Source organism: Ursus arctos, unplaced genomic scaffold, assembly GCF_023065955.2.
Source record: "Ursus arctos isolate Adak ecotype North America unplaced genomic scaffold, UrsArc2.0 scaffold_7, whole genome shotgun sequence".
NCBI classification, from domain to species: domain Eukaryota; kingdom Metazoa; phylum Chordata; class Mammalia; order Carnivora; family Ursidae; genus Ursus; species Ursus arctos.
In genome coordinates, this window is record NW_026623089.1 from 56037661 (window position 1) to 56055834 (window position 18174).

The 18174-nt window shown below is 36.2% G+C and overlaps 2 protein-coding genes across 6 annotated transcripts in view; one reads left to right on the top strand and one right to left on the bottom strand.

Annotated features, from left to right (window-relative positions):
* Positions 1–7210, top strand: part of HERC4 (HECT and RLD domain containing E3 ubiquitin protein ligase 4) — a 132423-nt gene extending 125213 nt beyond the window's left edge. For all 4 annotated transcript variants that reach the window (XM_026504313.4, XM_026504314.4, XM_026504315.4 and 1 more), the window contains 3 exons: positions 410–593; positions 5001–5103; positions 6540–7210. In XM_026504313.4, the coding sequence (XP_026360098.1) occupies positions 410–593; positions 5001–5103; positions 6540–6748 (496 nt within the window). In that variant the 3' untranslated portion in view covers positions 6749–7210. The remainder of the gene's footprint in view (positions 1–409; positions 594–5000; positions 5104–6539) is intronic.
* A 3534-nt stretch (positions 7211–10744) lies between these two features.
* Positions 10745–18174, bottom strand: part of SIRT1 (sirtuin 1) — a 32493-nt gene continuing 25063 nt past the window's right edge. For both annotated transcript variants that reach the window (XM_026504318.4, XM_026504319.4), the window contains 2 exons: positions 17591–18154; positions 10745–12856 (listed from right to left, as the gene is read on the bottom strand). In XM_026504318.4, coding sequence (XP_026360103.2) covers positions 12528–12856; positions 17591–18154 — 893 coding nt within the window. In that variant the 3' untranslated portion in view covers positions 10745–12527. The remainder of the gene's footprint in view (positions 12857–17590; positions 18155–18174) is intronic.

Genomic DNA, 18174 nt, shown 5'->3' on the forward strand with positions numbered 1-18174 from the left:
ACTCTTAATCCTAGGGTCATGAGTTCAAGCCCCACGTTAGGCATAGAGCCTACTTAAAAATAAAAACAAAATAAATCTCAATAGTTTACGAGTTTTGAAGAATTATTTCGATAGACACTTGTGTCATCATTCTTCCCATTAGGAAAGGATGTTTCACCTCGGAATAGCCTCATTTACATTAGGCTATGAATGGTAGATTAAGTCTACATGCCTCCGGATTTTTGTATGGAACGAATAATAAACTTCTCCGTAAAGACTTTGTCCCCTTAGAATCCTGGGCATATTTTCTCAGTTTTAAAGATAAATAGCAAAAAACACAGGAGCACTCAAACTTTAATGAGACTACATATCTATTCTCCATAAAAAAAGATTTTTATATTCTGTGCCATGTGTGCCTTTTCATTTCTAGGCAGGAGTTTGTTGATGCTTATGTGGATTACATATTCAATAAATCAGTGGCTTCCTTGTTTGATGCTTTTCATGCGGGCTTTCATAAGGTCTGTGGAGGAAAGGTCCTTCAACTGTTCCAGCCAAATGAACTACAAGCAATGGTTATTGGAAATACAAATTATGATTGGAAGGAACTGGAAAAGGTAGGGGAAAACAAATCTATGAAATTGTTTTAATGGAAAGGTGAAAGGAATATACGGTTTATTGATGGAAAAATTGCCCTCTCACTTACTGTTTTCCCATTTTACACTATTACTGTCCTATTTACAGGAAAACACTGTACCTTTCTTACTCCACGATGAATGAATTTTAGTTGTATATGAATTAGCATTTTTGTATTTGTGGTAGTGATAGTTTTCGTATGGAAAAATTTCATTTATGACAGAGGTCAGATAGAAGTCCCAGCTAAAACTGAGTTTTCATTCTGCCCGATCATAGGGAAACCATTATGAAAAGCACTCAAATTGCTTAAGATCATTGTTTCTTTTTTTTCTGATTACTCTCAATGTTAAATTTTTTAGCAGAGAGTAAATAATATCCATGATCTTCATCACTAGTTCCTTAGCCAATAAAGGGATCTTTAGGAAGAAGATTGGGAATTTTTAAATAACTTTTTTCTTTTCCTTCTCTATACAAAGAGTTCTCAGATACTTCTTCAGATAAACATTGAATAGAAAGTGCTAGGTTATATCAGCTTTGAGAAAGATGTATGCAAGTTCGACTTATAAGTATCTCCATCTTTGTCCTGTACCCCCGAAACAAATAATGCATTATATGTTAATTAAAAAAAATTTCAACACACACACAAGAATAAGTTTTTCCATCTGTGTAATCTAGAAAACCTCTGATACAATTTTTGCATTTAAGAGTTTGATACAGGGGTGCCTGGGTGGCTCAGTCAGTTAAGTGTCTGTCTTCAGCTCAGGTCATGATCCTGGGGTCCACGTCAGGCTCCCTGCTGAACAGGGGAGTCTGCTTCTCTCACTCCCTCTCCCTCTGCCCCTGCTGCTGTGCTCTTTCTCTCTTAGATAGATAGATAGATAGATAGATAGATAGATAGATAGATAGATAGATATTGTTAAGGTAGCTAACATTACAAAATATAATAAGTCTAACAAGGGTACAAAGCATTGGAAACTTTCATACATTGCTGGTGGGAATACAAATGGTATCGCCACTTTGGAAACAGTTTGGCATTTTCTTATAGAGTTAAATATGCACTTACTACCTGAACTAGAAGTTCCACTCTAAGGTATTAAATTACATTCACACAAAAATCTGTAAACAAGGGGGTATGGGACATTATTGTTTAATGGGTATGGAGTTTCAGTGTAGCCAGATGAAGAGTTCTAGAGGTGGATGGTGGTGATAGTTGTATAACAGTGCGAATGTACTTAATGCCACCAAACTGTACACTTAAAAAGGGTTAAGATGGTAAACTTTGTTATAGGTATTTTGCCACAATTTTTTTAAATAGTGTTTTTAAAATTATTCAAACATGTCAAAAACTGGAAACAACCCAGATGTTCTTTAGTGGGTGAATGGATAAACCAACCTAGGGTATATCCATACAGTAGAATACTCCTGAGCAATAAAAAGGGATACACTCCTGATACATGGAACAGCTGGGATGACGCAGAGTCCTTAAGGAGCGTGAAGAAGCCAGTCTCAAAGGATTATATACTGTATGATTCCATGTATATGACATTTTTGAAAAGACAGACTGTGGTGAACTGGGACTAGGGGTGGAGGGGAGTATGTGACGGGAGAGGGTAGCACAAGAGGGTTCTTTGGGGTGGTAGAAGTGTTCAGTATCCTGATTGTGGTGGTAGGTACCAATACATGTGCTTAAAACTCATAGAACTATGAGCCAATTTTACTGTGTAATAATTAGGGAACACATTTTTTAATTTAAAAATAATTAGGACTTCTAGTTAAACATACTAGAATAAACATGTTTATCTCTGCTCCTTTCCAGAATCTCACTAGAGTGACAATAAAGGAATAAAAATGGGAATACACAGAAAAAATATAAAAATACTGTGAACAAGAGAAAAAAATAGTTTTGGAAGACAGAAAATACAGGGATGAATTGATGAGTGACTAGACCCAAGAAAATTGAATTCTAAGCCTCCCAAGGGACAGGGTTTTTAAGAGGCAGCCCATTTCACACCCTAGAATCTCTAAAAGGCTCAGGAATTGGTACATCATATTACTGTGGTGGCAGGATCCATGGTTAGGCTAAAAGCAGTAGAACTACTTCAAAGCTAACTCAAGGGATTGTTAGACTCCTCAGGTTCTCTCTGTTACCCAGAAAAAGACAACTCTAGGGAGAGCCACAAAATCTGGGAAACCAAAGAAGTGAGGAAAGCTGATAGGCAACCTTAAATCCTCTGGGAAAGAGATTGAAGATTTCTTTTTTTGGTTAACTTGATCTGCTAAAGGGAAGAAAGCTGTAATGACATTGAGACCTCAGTGGGAATGGATTCCATCTCCAATCACCCTAAATTGAAAATGATAACAGTGGCCTCTCATCACACTTTACATCCTACACAGTTTGTCCTTTTTGCCTCCTCTCCTATCATTCTTCTTACTTATACTGCTTCAGCCTTAATGGCCTCTTTGCTGAGCCCAGTCGTGGGGCCTTTCTATTTGCTATTCTCTGTGCCTGGAACTCCTTTCACCTTGATAATTCCAAGAGGGTTCTTGCTCTTACATCCTTTCATGTCTTTATACTTCCTCAAAGACCTTTATTAGCTAACATCTAAAATTGAGTGTGAATACACACACCCCCACACTCATACCCTGTCTCCCTTCCCTGCTTTATTTTCTCTGAATTTGACTTAATATAAATTTTACTTAATTGTCTTCACTGTCTGTTGCTTCTTCCCCCCACTACAATGTAAGCACCATGAAGGCAGGATTTTAGTCTCTTTGTTCACTGCTATATTCCCAGAGCCTAGAAGAGCACTCAGTAAGTACTTAAAACCTCTCTTGAAGATATAATTGATAGAAACATTCATTTAGTAAGATGGTTTAGTATATTTTAGTGTACTTACTATACCTTGGTTTCTTCCATTGTATATGTGATTCATTATAATTTCAGTGATTATGATTCCTGAGTTTTAATGCTCTTTCTTTCATCAGGACTGTGAACACATTTCCCCAGAACCATTTCGAGGTTTTTAAAAAAAAGAAAAAAAGAAAAGACTTTAGCCATCCTCCTTTCATTTCCCACCAACATGCTCACAGAGTATAATTCATACTCATTAATCTGTTAATTGATTGCTAGAATTTCAGCCATTTTTCTCCAAACCTATTTACAAATAAATAGCAAATATTTTGTAGATTTCAGGAGATCAGTCATTGAGATAATCATGGCTACAAATGGAGCCCAAAGTTTTAAGAAGCCCATTAGCAAATACTTATTAAGCTGCCATGGGTGCCTAGTACTATGCAAGAGATTAGGGAGACATCAGTAAATAAGATTGAAACATGGTCTTTGCCTTGTAATAAGGAAGGTAGACATTAAATAATTTAACTCTGATGAATACAAAGGAAGAGTGTTCAGTGAATAGTATATAAAGAGGAACTTCACCTAGGCTACACAAATCTGGGAAAGCATCTCAGTAGATGGTAGTCTCTACAAGGTAAGTTAAGGACTTTGTTCATTGCAGTTTCCCCAGGGCTCCAAATTTTGACTAAAACTCTCTATATCTGTTGAATGAATCAATGAGTGAATTTGGTGACATTTAGTCTGAGTCCTAAAGGGCTAATGAACAAAGGAAGGGGAGAATATGTCTAAGAGGTCTAGGCTGAGGGAACAGTGAGTGTGTCCAAAGGCCCTGATGCTGGAAGGTTCTTCTAAGAACTAAAATTTAAGGCCAACTGTGGCTAAATTTTAAAGAATACAGTGTTAAGATTTACTCCCTCTCGCCTGTCTACTCACCTTTTCTAAGTGCTAGTATTTTTTCTAAAGGAGAAGTACACTAGCTCCATTGCTGCAGATTACCCCAAAATTTAGTGGCTTAAAAGTAACAGTGAACATTTATTTTCTCACTTTCTGTGGGTTAGGATTTCAGGAATGGCTTTATCTGGGTGGTTTTAACTTAGGGGTCTCTCCTGAGATTGCAGTTAAGATACTGATGGGTGCTTTAGTCATCTGAAGACTTGATTAAGGATAGATTTCCTTCCAAGATGGCTCATTCACAAGACTGTTGGCTAAAAGCCTCATGTCTCATCATGAGGACCTCTCCATAGGTCTCTTTGAGCGTCCTCTTGAAATGGCACCCAGCTCTCCCCAGAGTGAATGGTCAAAGAAGTTGAAGCCACAGAGTTTTTTATGATTTAGCCTCAGAAGTCATGCATTTCTCATATGTGCCATATCCTAATGATTACAGAGTCAGGCCTGGACACTGGGAGGGGCTACACAAGGGCGTGAGCAGCAGGAGGCAGAGATCATTGTGGAAACGGACTGCCACAGAAAATTTGTCAGATTGAAGACAAAACTAACATCATTTAATATTAATGAAAGATTATGTTGTTTTTAGAATACAGAATACAAAGGGGAGTATTGGGCAGAACATCCAACGATAAAAATTTTTTGGGAAGTATTTCATGAATTACCATTGGAAAAGAAAAAACAGTTTCTATGTAAGTATTTCTAACTAGTCCTGTGTTTTATGGGAAATGGAATTAAACTTATTTTCGTAGGAGATTGATTACTTTGTTGGGTAAGGTTTTTTCCTTATAGTATTATTCCAAGGTACTGTTTTTAATTTTCAATTAGAGTAAATTTTTTATCTGCATTCTTATTTTGAAAGCTACATTCAATTTGCCTCAAATAGAATTGGTTCTTTCAAATGAAAACAAACTCTAACACCGATTACAATCAACTAGGGTTGTAGTTCCTTTTAGAATTTCTAAAAAGATTTCTGGAGGGTAGCTTTTTTCCTTGTTCAGTCTTCATTTTTTTTTTCTTTTGACTTATGCATCAAAACTTTGGGAATTTCTGTAGAAAATAGAACTTTTGTAAGATTTTGTACTTATTTATAACCTAATTTGTGTGTCTTTCATCTGTTAAATATGAATCGAAATGACACTCCCTATGTTTTTTTGTTTTTTTTATTTAAGTTTTGTTAACATACAACACAATATTGGTTTCTGGCCTAGAATTCAGTGATTTTGACACTTAAACAACAGCCAGTGCTCATCATAACAAGTGCCCTCCTTCATACCCCTCACCCATCTAGCCCATCCCCCAACCACTTCCTTCCAACCCTGTTTGTTCTTTATCCTTTAGACTCACCTGTGGCTTATTTCCCTCTCCTTTTTTTTCTTTTCCCCCTTCCCATACGTTCATCTGTTTTCTTTCTTAAATTCCACATATATGTGGGATCATGTGGTATTTGTCTTTCTCTGACTTATTTCACTTAGCATAATACATTCCAGCTCTATCCACATCTTTGCAAATGGCAAGATTTCATTATTTTGATGGCTGAACAATATTTCATTGTATACAGATACCACATCCTCTTTCATCAGGAAATGACGCTCCCTTTGATATTCCTACTATTGCCAAGAATATTTTAGTTAATCTCTTTTTGACAGTTGAAATAAGAATCTTGGCTAAATTATTTTGTATATTGTAAGGATGACAAGTCTTTTGTAAGTGATTTGAGTTTTAGCTATCCATTATAAATTTTTGTTCAAAAATGTTAGAAACAAAAGATTGAAAAAGGAATCATAATCAAAACTGCATTTTTTATTTGATCTATAGACTAAATGGCTGTTCCCAAAAGAATGGCTCTCAGATGTTTTGTCAGGGACAATAGTCATTTATTCATCACACATTTATTAAGCATCTCTTGTGTGCTAACATTAAGATTACACTTTTTAAAGAAAAAATAATATATGGATGTATAGTTAGTGTATCTCCAAAATCATGCTTCCATAAATCTGGAGATAGGCTTCCACATTAGAATAAACGTTAATATAAAGGTCTGCCATGGTGAGTGTACTAAATAACTTGGTACTCTGTATTGTTTTGATAAAAGTGGTTGGCTGAATAATTTTTTTTTTCTTGGTAGTATTTTTGACAGGTAGTGATCGCATTCCTATTCTTGGTATGAAGAGTCTAAAACTAGTCATCCAGTCAACAGGAGGTGGCGAGGAATATCTCCCAGTTTCCCATACCTGTTTTAATCTTCTGGATCTTCCAAAATACACAGAAAAAGAAACTCTACGCTCTAAACTGATTCAAGCAATTGATCATAATGAAGGCTTCAGTTTAATATAACTTTGGAAATAATAACTAATCAGTTTATTGCAAAAGCATTAAACTAATTATTTGTGTTTTTCTTGTGGTGATGAATTCAGCAAGGTGACAGAGGTACTATTATAATTCTTACTTGCAAAATGTTCGATGCTATGAGTATTCATGAAAGCCAAAAAATATTAAAGGAAAATGAACAAACTGTGTTAATATTAAACTTATTGTACAGAACCATGGATTTTTTTTTTTTTGCCATCTTCCAATAAACATACAAGTATTGTGAATACATTGAAGTTTTACTAACATGAATTTTAAGAGTTTGCATATTTCACAAATGATCTGGTGTGTGAGTGCATGGAAATGTTGCTTAATTTTCAATCACTGAGTGAAAAACCTTTATCTTTGGCCTGCAATAGTCATTCGATTATTTTTTCATTTTGTAAATAATGTTAAGTTTTGTAATAAAATAGTTATGTTCTGATACCAGTACAGTTTCTATGGTTGTAATTGAACTGAACTAAAAGGATTAACAATTATGATTAAATCTTATTCTGAGAATCTATAAAAGCAAAAAAATTAGCATAATGAAAGTCTTTGCTTTTTTACTAGAATAAATATCCTTTTGCAAATCTAAATTACAAATAGGAGTTACCCAAATAACTTGTAGTTCTTTCCTTTTGTGAACCTGGTGATGCTACTGATAAATGGGAGGTTATCAGAAAGTTTACTATTTAGTACTGGAAGAACTTTGTCCTACAGCTGCCAGGAATAGAAACTGGCTACTATGAGAACCAACCCCAACCACTGGCTTATAGCTTCCAAAACTACTGATGCTGCAGGTTGGTAATTAGTCAGAATTTTCAATGCTTTAGAACTATTTCCTTGAACTTTTAGAAACAAATCTTAACAGTTTTTATGGTGCTGATGCTTAGTTATCTCCTGTGATTGAGTTGATGCAACACGTGTGACTTTCTGCTATAATGCAAATATTTATTTTTTAAATTTATTTTTTAAAATGCCGTGAAAATTGTTTAAGTAATAAAGATTTATTGGTTTAATATTTACCCTTTCAGTGGTTCTCATGTAAGATTCAAAATTCCTGTGTCTCAGGGAAGGTCTTTTAAATTTTGGTATGAGTATTACCATTGCCATACAAAATTGTCTGTTTTACAGAGGTCTCCAGTTTTCTTAGCTTTAATTACAAAATCCAGAACAAGTCTGAAAAAAATTTGTGTATTTCATTTTGCAGCAAAACTTGAATTGTTGAGGCTATTATTTATGGTATTAAATGGGACTAATTATACATTTTACTGTGGTGATGTTAATAGGTTTGATTTATTTAGTGTGTTTGATCTTAGGTGCTGCCGCAGACCCCTGTGGGGTGCTTTAGAAAATTCATTAACCTTCGTAATTCCAAAATGCAAATAAGCCCAAGGGTTTTGGAGACGGGATTGTGGACCTGTACTTTTCAGCTTAACTTAAAAACTTCCACTGGTAAGCTATAGATGTCTTTTTTATATAGATAGAAGGCCTTAAACAGTATTCTCACATATGGTAATTTAGCTCAAAGTAGCACTCTCCCTCTGAAAACTCTTTGAACTGTTTCCCTGTGCATCCATTTCTTGAGGGTAGTGATTGTTCACATTGAAAACACACGTGTATGTGTCAAGTGATTTTTTTTTTTAGTAACCTCTATGTTATGTAGCTGATCTGTGAAATAGCAGCCACTCTGGATTAATAAAGATGGATTTCATTGAACAAATATTTTAACAAGGACCTGGCATCTTATCTGGGAGCACAACAGTACAAGGCTTAATTTGGGTAAGTCTTATACTCCTCTCCCTCTGTTGCTGCAGACATACAGTAAGTAGTATTAACAGCAAGGAGATTAATGGTAGAAAATTAAAATGCCATTGAAGATTTTTCAAATTGCTACTTGCTTTTTAAAAATAGCAAGGGGGCACCTGGTGGCTCATTAAGCATCAGACTCTTGATCTCAGCTCAGGTCTTGTTCTCAGGGTCGTGAGTTCGAGCTCTGCAATGGGCTCCACGCTGCGCATGGAGCCTACTTAAAAAAAAAAAAATAGCAAGAAAAATATCTTGAGCTTTTAGATTAGTGTAGAAAGTAAGCAAATGCTAAGTTCACTAAATTGTAAGGACTGTGATTATGCAGTGGACTAAACGTGAAAATATTTGGCTTCCGTACAGATCTACCACTGGTCTGGTTCAGTAGTGATTTTAACCAATAGCCATTGTTCAGACTGACCAAAGTGGTAGAACCAAGACACACATTGCATGAAACAAAACCAGAATGCTGTTTTTTAAAACTGGAGACTTACAATAAAGTCCTAGCCTTTCTTGCATTTGGTTTTTACTGCATTTAGTTTAACGAAAAGTCCTCAAAGTGTAATAGGGCAGTCGTCCCCTGAAGGAGTGTATGGCGAGCTGAGAACAAGGGCACTCTCCAGCTTCTTTTGAGCTTTGGCCATCCATACTCCTTATGGTTTCCTTTACTAAGGAGTTCACCCTATTTCAGTAACTCCCTATTTTTTTTTTTTTAAGATTTTACTTATTTAACAGCACAAGCAGGGGGAGCTGCAGGGAGCCCAACTCGATCCCAGGACTCTAAGATCATGACCTGAGCTGAAAGCAGCCGCTTAACCAGCTGAGCCACCAAGCACCCCAATAGCCCGTTCTTGCCACTGTTTGCCAATTGGTGAACTACTTCCACAGATAAATTGAGAATAGTCACCTTGTTTCATGAAGTCTACCTTCTCTGTGAGGCCAGCCCCGCTGAAATGGAGTGTCACATGCAGAAGGGAACTCCCCTATTTTTTTCCATTCTCAACCCTTGCTATACTTACAAATCACTTGGAGAGGTACCTTTTTTAATACTATGCACAGGCCTTCTTATGCCAATTAAATGTTCTAAGGAGTGATGCCCAGGTTATACTTTTTTTTTTTTTTTTTAAGTTTCCCGGGCAATTTAATAGTCACAGTTGAGAGGCACTCAAAGCGGGGAGGAGAGGTCATTAGACCATTTCTCCATACTATTGGTAACATCCTAGCTTCAGTCTTTAGACTTTGTTCATTTCTGAAGATAAGTTATGGTGTGCATACACCCTGCCCTCCTATGGTACAAGCCTAGGAGTTGAGACTTCTTTCAAATAGAACTTACCAAATAATGCTTCATAAAACACCTCTGATGAAAGCACATCATTATTTTCAATACCACAAAGAGCAATGCTAACTAAACCATCGTGTTTAGTTAATTAGGGTTTTACAACCAGTGAAATATATACCGTATTAACCAAGGAGACTTGGAATAGTACTGAATATAAGCCTTAAAATTAGCTGTTGTCAGAACATGTACTTAACTACTTAAAATGACCAAACACCACCTTTTTAAGGTGTGATTTTCTAGTGAAAACAGGACATACCAGGGCAGAGTACTATTTTAAAATTCACTTCCAAAGCTGGTGAGGAAGGCAAGAGTCCTGAGAGCAGGGAACTCTACCAGTCAAGGCTTTATTCATTACATACACTTTCTAAGGGGCCTGTTCCTGGCTTCTTGACAGTACACTTTGTCCCTCAAGAACTTGAATGGACTAAGGTTTGCATGTCAGCCTTGCAAAGTTCATACCACAGTCATTTTTTTGTCCACACCTTCCTGTGTTAAGACTTGTGTTATATGTGAAGCACTATGCTTTTATAGCACATATACTCGAGTTTAGTATGTCTTTCTAATACTGAAGTCTGAGCCTATGTCAGGTCTTCCGTATGTCAAGTTCTTAGGCCCTGCCTTGCCTTTCCCCCACTTTTCACCTACAAAGGTTCCTGGGCCTAGAACTGAAATATTAGTTCTGAAGCACCAGCTGCTACAACCAGCAGTATCAGGGTTTGCTTACTATTGTGGCTAGACTCATAAGTTGAAGAAATGTGAGAAGAAAGCATCTTAATATGGCCCTCAAAGCTGTACAGATTATCTACGAATACAATTTTATACCTTGAACAATGTGATTTAACAGAAAAAAGTCAAATGACAATTTTAATAGACTTTAAAACAGTGTACAAGTATAAAACACTGGTTTTGTATTTCAAAAGTCAGAGGAAGATATCCAGTCATTAAACAGTCTACAAAACATATGCCAGTAGATTACATAAAAGACTATGTACAATATAAAAAGAGCTGAAAACAGTCTTCACTGTAAAAATAATTTAAAACAAATTTTTCAATTTAAAATATCATCTATAGCACAAACACACATCATGCAAATGGAAAACTAAATATACTGCATTCTTTAGTCTAGCCAAATAAATTCAGATTGAAACATCTTTTAGGTAGGGAAATGGCCATTCAAAAAAATTTTTCTCTCTGGCAGTAATGGTCATAGCTGGGTATTTTATGCTTCAAGAACAGCTATATTTCAAACCCTTTTTAAAAATTGTAATAAATACTAAAGCAACATAGGAATACTTTATAATTAATTTGGGAGTAATGTGGGGTAAAGGTCTGGAAAATAAATTGCTCTGTGCCATTTTATAAAGTATGAACTTTTTTTTTTGAAAGGCTAAGAAGCTTCTGCAGCTGAAAAAGTTTGATCTCTAGTTTTAAGGCAGGCTAAGCTTTTAAATAAAGATGTTGTAAGAACTAATTTCATTCATTAACTATTCTGCTATTGCAAGTTACATCATGTTCATCTCCATAATACTAGGCTAGCAGTTTGGTGTCTACTACACCAAATTCTCCCAACAGGAGACATGTACTTACTGGCTGAGTTATAATTAACATCTTAGTACTTTGGAACCGTAATCAGGAGCCTGTTGCTCTCCTCATTAATGGAAAAGAAAAGCAGTGGTCCAAAATATTACACTCTCCCCAGATGAAGTACCATTATTATAGATTCATAAAGGCTTTGCATATGCACATCTTGGCAGTTTAATACTTGTGGGAAAGAATCGATGCAAGCTCTACCACAGTGATAGGTATTTAAATAACAAGGGCAAATATTCTTGAAACTAAAGGTACCCAGGCAGGCACTATTGTTTCTAAAGCAATTGAAACATTTCCAAAGCATTTATTTTTTTCAGGTTAGTTTTAGGAGCCAATATAAACATTACTACATGTCCACAGGAAGTACAAAAGCCATCTTCATTTCAACACAATATTCCTGAAACTCTTAGCACCAAGTCTTACTTTAAAAAGCAAAGACAACTGAGTGCTCTCCCACATATTGTTGACTTCCTTCTACACACTGAGATTTTTAAAAAGTTAGCTGCCACAAGTTTTGGAAAATGCCAGTGTTTAAAAATAGGTAATTGTGCTAATAAAGAATCAAAAGTTTAGCAGAACAGACATTTAAGGAGTTCAAACCATTCAATGTTACAAAGAAAAGTGTGAAAATACCATTCTTTGGTCTAGATAAGCTGTTCCCTTTACATTAATTTAACATTCCAATGGCTTTTGAAAACTTTAAAATGTTGAAACTCACTAGGCAAGAACAAAATTATATATACATATGGATATATCATACAAATGAACCTTTAAAAGAAAAGTTCTGACCAACAGGTGATTAAAGATACTTAGTACCCTTCTTTTAAAAAAAGTTAGTGTTGAGTGTACAAGTACAGAAATAAGAAGTTAAAAATTACCCATGGGAAAAAAAAATCTATTTTACCAGTCTATAAATATTACACCTTTCTGGTTTCCTTGCTCTGTTGAATTCACAAGTAAACATTCATTTTGACATGCTAAAGTTCCTAATGCTGGTGGAACAATTCCTGTACCTGGACAACTATTACATTATGATTTGTTTGATGGATAGTTAATGTCTGTTACTTCCTGTTTCATGGATATAGCTTCACTGCCTGCCTCATGATCACCTCCACCAATTCCAAATCCAGTTCCTCCAGCTCTCTCATTAACATCAGCTTCATCTTCCAAACCATTGTAAAATTCTTCAATCTCACTTTCATCCTCCAAGTGTTCTTCTACACTTGGACTCTGGCACGTTCCACTATCACTGTTACTACCACAAGAACTAGAGGATAAGACGTCATCTTCAGAGTCCGAATATACCTCAGCGCCATGGAAAATATAACGATTTGGTGGTAAGAACAGATACTGGTTACCTGAAATATAGGAATAAAAGAGAAATGATAAGTTATTCCCAGTTTTCTAAGACTAACTTGGTCTGATTGTAGCTTCCAGCTCTGCCTTTTACCTGAATATCGTTAACTAGAAACTATTACTGTCGTGTTCTTCAAAAACAAAGTGCTCGCTCACTCCTAGCTGCAAATCTTAGTTCTGCCACCAACCAGTTTTGTATATTTGGGGAGTTAATTTCTATGCTTCAATTTCCTCATCTGGAAAATTAAGTAATTTTCACAACTATCAACTAAGTATGAATAAATGTAGAGAACCACGTTCAATAAAGGTTATTTAACCAACTCCTTTGAACAGAACTCATGACATGAAATACCCAGGCCTGCCTACATTACTCAATTCATGTTCACTGAATAGATGTTCTCTAAAGCACATACTATGCCTTCAAAGCACCTTTGTTATCAAATAGTTTTAATTCCATAATGGCTTCACCATCTACTCAGAAGTATAGTTTGCAGGCAATGGCATCACCTGAGAGTTTATTAGAAGTTTAGATTCTCAGGCCCCATCACCCACCTACTGAATCTGAATCTGTTCTTACAGAAGTCCTAGACACATTAAAGTATGAGAAACACTGATGTAGCATTAAGAACAAGTAACTTCTAACTTAAGCCTGTTTCTACACATCATAAATGTCGTATTTATTGCACCATATCCCAGACTGATTCACAAAAGCCTGGCACTACTAACATAGTTACTACCTGAAGTGACGCACCATCTGCCATGCATATCTAGGTTTCTCCTCAAAATGGCTTTCAAACTTTATATCCCATCATGACTGAGGTTCTCACTTTGAAACAACGTAGTATGTGCATAACAATTCTGATCTGAACCCGCACAATTGATTTCACATTCCACTAACAGATCACAAATTGCAGTGTGAGGGGCACCTGGGTGGCACAGCGGTTAAGCGTCTGCCTTCAGCTCAGGGCGTGATCCTGGCGTTATGGGATCGAGCCCCACATCAGGCTCCTCTGCTGGGAGCCTGTGTCTTCCTCTCCCACTCCCCCTGCTTGTGTTCCCTCTCTCGCTGGCTGTCTCTATCTCTGTCAAATAAATAAAATCTTTAAAAAAAAAAAAACAAACAAACAAATTGCAGTGTGAAAACTATGTACTTCCTTCTATTTGGGTAGAATACACAGTATTCTTCAGTTTTCTAAGCTACTAGTATTAATTTCCATGATTGAGAGAGGGAGTACCTGTATTCTAGCTGCTAACAGTAAAGCCCATCTGCTACTTCTTTTCTCTTCTAAGGGGTCCCAGCACATGGCTGTTAAGCATTTTACTATAGTTTTGGTCCATGCTTCCAAAAAATGCTTCATTCTACGTTAGCCCCGATGAACAGAATAATCTATTTCTCAGCCCAAGAATCCTGTACCTGTTTGGTTTTTGCCTCTTCTTGGGAACCATCAAGACAGACTCAAAGTTTGCCTCATATATGCTCCCACATTCTCCTTTTCAACCTTCATCTCACCAACAGAAATCATGGTAAACAAAAATAAGACTAGTGTGGTACTTTGTTTTTAACAACTACAATTTTACAGTCTACATCAATTATCTTTTTAAAATCTCACAGTGCTGAAGTATATGTTATTTTGTTTCCCATTTTTCAGATTAAGAAACAGATTAAATAACTTTGCCCAAGGTAGATCTGAGACAACTCAGGAGTAATTCCAAAGCCTATCCCTTTAAGGCCTAAACAGGTATCTAAAAACTGCTCCAGGTTTAATCTTTGTTTCCTGGGGCCAGCAAAGAGTTTTCTGTTTGACCCATCTGTCAAAAAGATACTCAAAAGAAATCTCCAGTGCAAAAGTCTTCCAGTACATAGGCAGACTTTGTATATAGTAGATACCAGTGTTTACCTGACTACACAGGTTTAAATAGGCTTCATGCCCAATTTGGGGCTTGAACTCAAGACCCTGAGATCAAGAGTCACATGCTCTACCAACTGAGTCAGCCAGGTGCCCCTAAACAGCAATTTTTCTACTTCTGGCTCTTGCCACATTTGCAAACATAAGCATTCTTCTATGCTTTTCCTAGTTTCTCCTGGGAAGATGTCCCCCCTACTTAAGTACTGTTCAAGGCCAAAGTCAGAAGTTGGGTTTTTGGAAAGCCTTCTATACCTAATCCCCTCCAAGTAGCATCTACATTTCTTAGTATCACCTATTTTGTTTAATCAGCTATTTTTATAATTATACACAAATATCAACAGATTGATCACTGTATACGCAGAACTTACCTACAGTATGTCTGGTATGGAAAAGGTGCTTGCAAAGGCTTATTCAAATGAACTAAAATTCATTTATAGTAAATGATTTGAACAAGTAATATATTGTAAATGGAATGGGACTTAATGTTTTAATGTTTTAAGTTGTACAAAGATGTAACACTTTTTTTTTTACTTTTATTTAATTAGGATTTTTCACCCTACTACTTGGTGAAGAGTTCTTATGTGTCAAAACGGTATGTGTTGGGTTTCTATGCACTAATAATGAAGTAGCAGAAAGGGAAATCAAGCAATCCTATTTACAGCTGCCTCAAAGACTAAAAGACCTAGAAATAAGTTTAACCGAGGAGGTGAAAAGACCTATACTCTGAGAACTGTAAGACACTGATGAAAAGAAACTGAAGAAAACACAAATTTAAAGACCTACTATTGTTCATGGATTGGAATTATTATTCAAATGTCCACATTATCCAAAACAATCTACAGATGCAATGCAATCCCTATCAAAATACCAACAGCATTTTTCAGAGAATTGAAACAATCCTAAAATGTTTATGGAACCACAAAGACCTGAATAGCCAAAGCAATTGTGACAAAGAACGAAACTGGAGGGATCATGCACCCTGATTTCAAACTACAATATGAAGCTATAGTAATCAAACAGCATGGTATTAGCACAAAAATAAGACACAAATCTATGGAACAGAATAGAGAGCCCAGAAATAAACCCAGACTTATATGGTCAATCTATGACAAAGAAGGCAAGAATACACAATGGGGAAAAGACAGTCTATTCACTCGGTTAGGGAAACTAGACAGCTATACACAGAATGAAAACCACTTTCCCACACCACATACATAAATAAACACAAAATGGACTAAAGACCTAAACGTAAACAACTGGGACTGTATCAAACTAAAATTTTACACGTGAAGGAAACCAACAGAACAAAAAGACAACCTACTGACTGGGAGAAGATACTTTAGCAAATGATGTAGCCCATAAAGGGTTAACATCCAGATTATACAAAGAACTCCTATAACTAACAGCAAAAACACCCGATTAAAAAAATGGGCAGAGGCCCCAAATAAGACATTTTCCCAAAGACAGTATACAGATGGCCAACAGACACATGAAGATGCTAACATCACTAAAACCATCAGGGAAATACAAACTGAAACCTCAATGAGATCACCTAACACCTGTCAGAACAGCTATTATCAAAAAGACAAGAAATAACGACTTTCGGCACAAATATGAAGAAAAAGGAACCCTCATAATCTGCTGGTGGGAATGTAAATTGGCGCAGCCACTATGAGAAACAGTACGGAGGGTCCTTAAAAAGTTAGAAAACTAAAAAATCCAGCAATTCTGAGTATTTTAAGAAAGCAAAAACACTAATTTGAAAAGACATATGTACCCCTATGTTCACTGCAGTATTTATTTACAATAGTCAAGATATGGAAGCAACCTAAATATCCATCAACAGATAAATGGATAAAGATGTGTTGTATATCTACAGTGAAGTATTACTTAGCCATAAAAAAGAATAAAATCTTGCCATTTGCAACAAAGATGGACGTAGAAGGTATTATGCAAAGTAAAAATAGAAAAGACAAATACCATATGGTTTCACTTATATGTGGAATCTAAAAAACAAAAGACTAAAAACAACTGGTGGTTGCCAGAGGGGAAGGGAGGGTGGAGTGCTGTAATAACTTGTGTGTTGACAGTACTACACTTACCGTGGTAAGCATTTCCTGAAGTATATAACCACTGTGTGTACACCTGAAACTAATATTGCATGTCAACTGTATTTCAATTAAAACAAAAAACTGGGTAGATGCTATTCCTAGTAGTCTGTGGAGAAGGATCAGAGATGTTTTCTAGATCTGAAACACAGCACAGTGGTTAAGAGGACAGGCTCTAGAGGACAGACATGGAATCCAATTTGGCTCTTCCACATCCTAATTGTTACCTTGCACAGGGTCCTTAACCTCTAAGGTCCTCAGTTTCCCCACCAACAGCAGAGAAGTAATAATAGTTCCTACCTCGTGAGATTAAAATCAAATAATGTATAAAAATAAAGCAGCTGCCCTACGGTAACCACCCAAATCAGTCATCAGTTCTACCAGCTAAAGCTCACCAGACAATGGCAGAGTACAATTTATTTTCCAATTTTCTTCTCAATTCAAAGATTACCTTCTCATTCCCTAGAAGAACACAAGGTACTGAGAACACTTACAATTTAACACTATTTCTTCCCCTACTGTAAGATACCACTGTTTAACCTTTTTCTAGCCTAAATTCTCAACTTTACAATTTCTCTAAAACACAACTGTTATATTTAACTGTACAAAGCTACCCTTTCAACTAACCTGCCAAAATTGCTTATTTCTTGCAAATATTTTGTTAAAACAGTTATACCTTCAGAACAGTAAAATAAGTATACCTCCAACAGCATTTCCTTACCATCAAGCCGTTTGCTAATTTGCTCCTTTGCAAGTCTAGCTGGCCAGCACTTCCTCACTGTGTCAGCAACTGAAGTTCTTTCATTTTTCTCCCCAGTGTTAGAGCCAACATTCTTCAAATCCGGACTTTCCAACTGTTCAGTAACACTTTCAATGTTCCTAGTAGAATTCTGTCCTTCCTGTGACTTTTCTTCCATACAATCTTTTGATTTGGACACACCAGGATCATCAACATTACTCTTAGGTGCTTGGTCTAAAAGTGTAACAATCACTGAAGAATCAGGTGGTGAAGTTCTTTCCGGTGAACTTGAGTCTTCTGAAATATTAAGAGGTGTGGGTGGCAACTCTGACAAATGAGCCAACTCTTTTTGTGTTCGTGGAGGTTTTTCACTAATTTCTGAAAGCTTTACAGGGTTGCAGCAAAGTTTGGCATATTCACCACCTAACCTATGGCATAATTCATTTATTATGACATCACAGTCTCCAAGAAGCTCTACATCAAAATGCAGATGAGGCAAAGGTTCTCTATTTATTAATATCTGAGGCACTTCATGGGGTATGGAACCTAAAAATAAGATGAAAAAT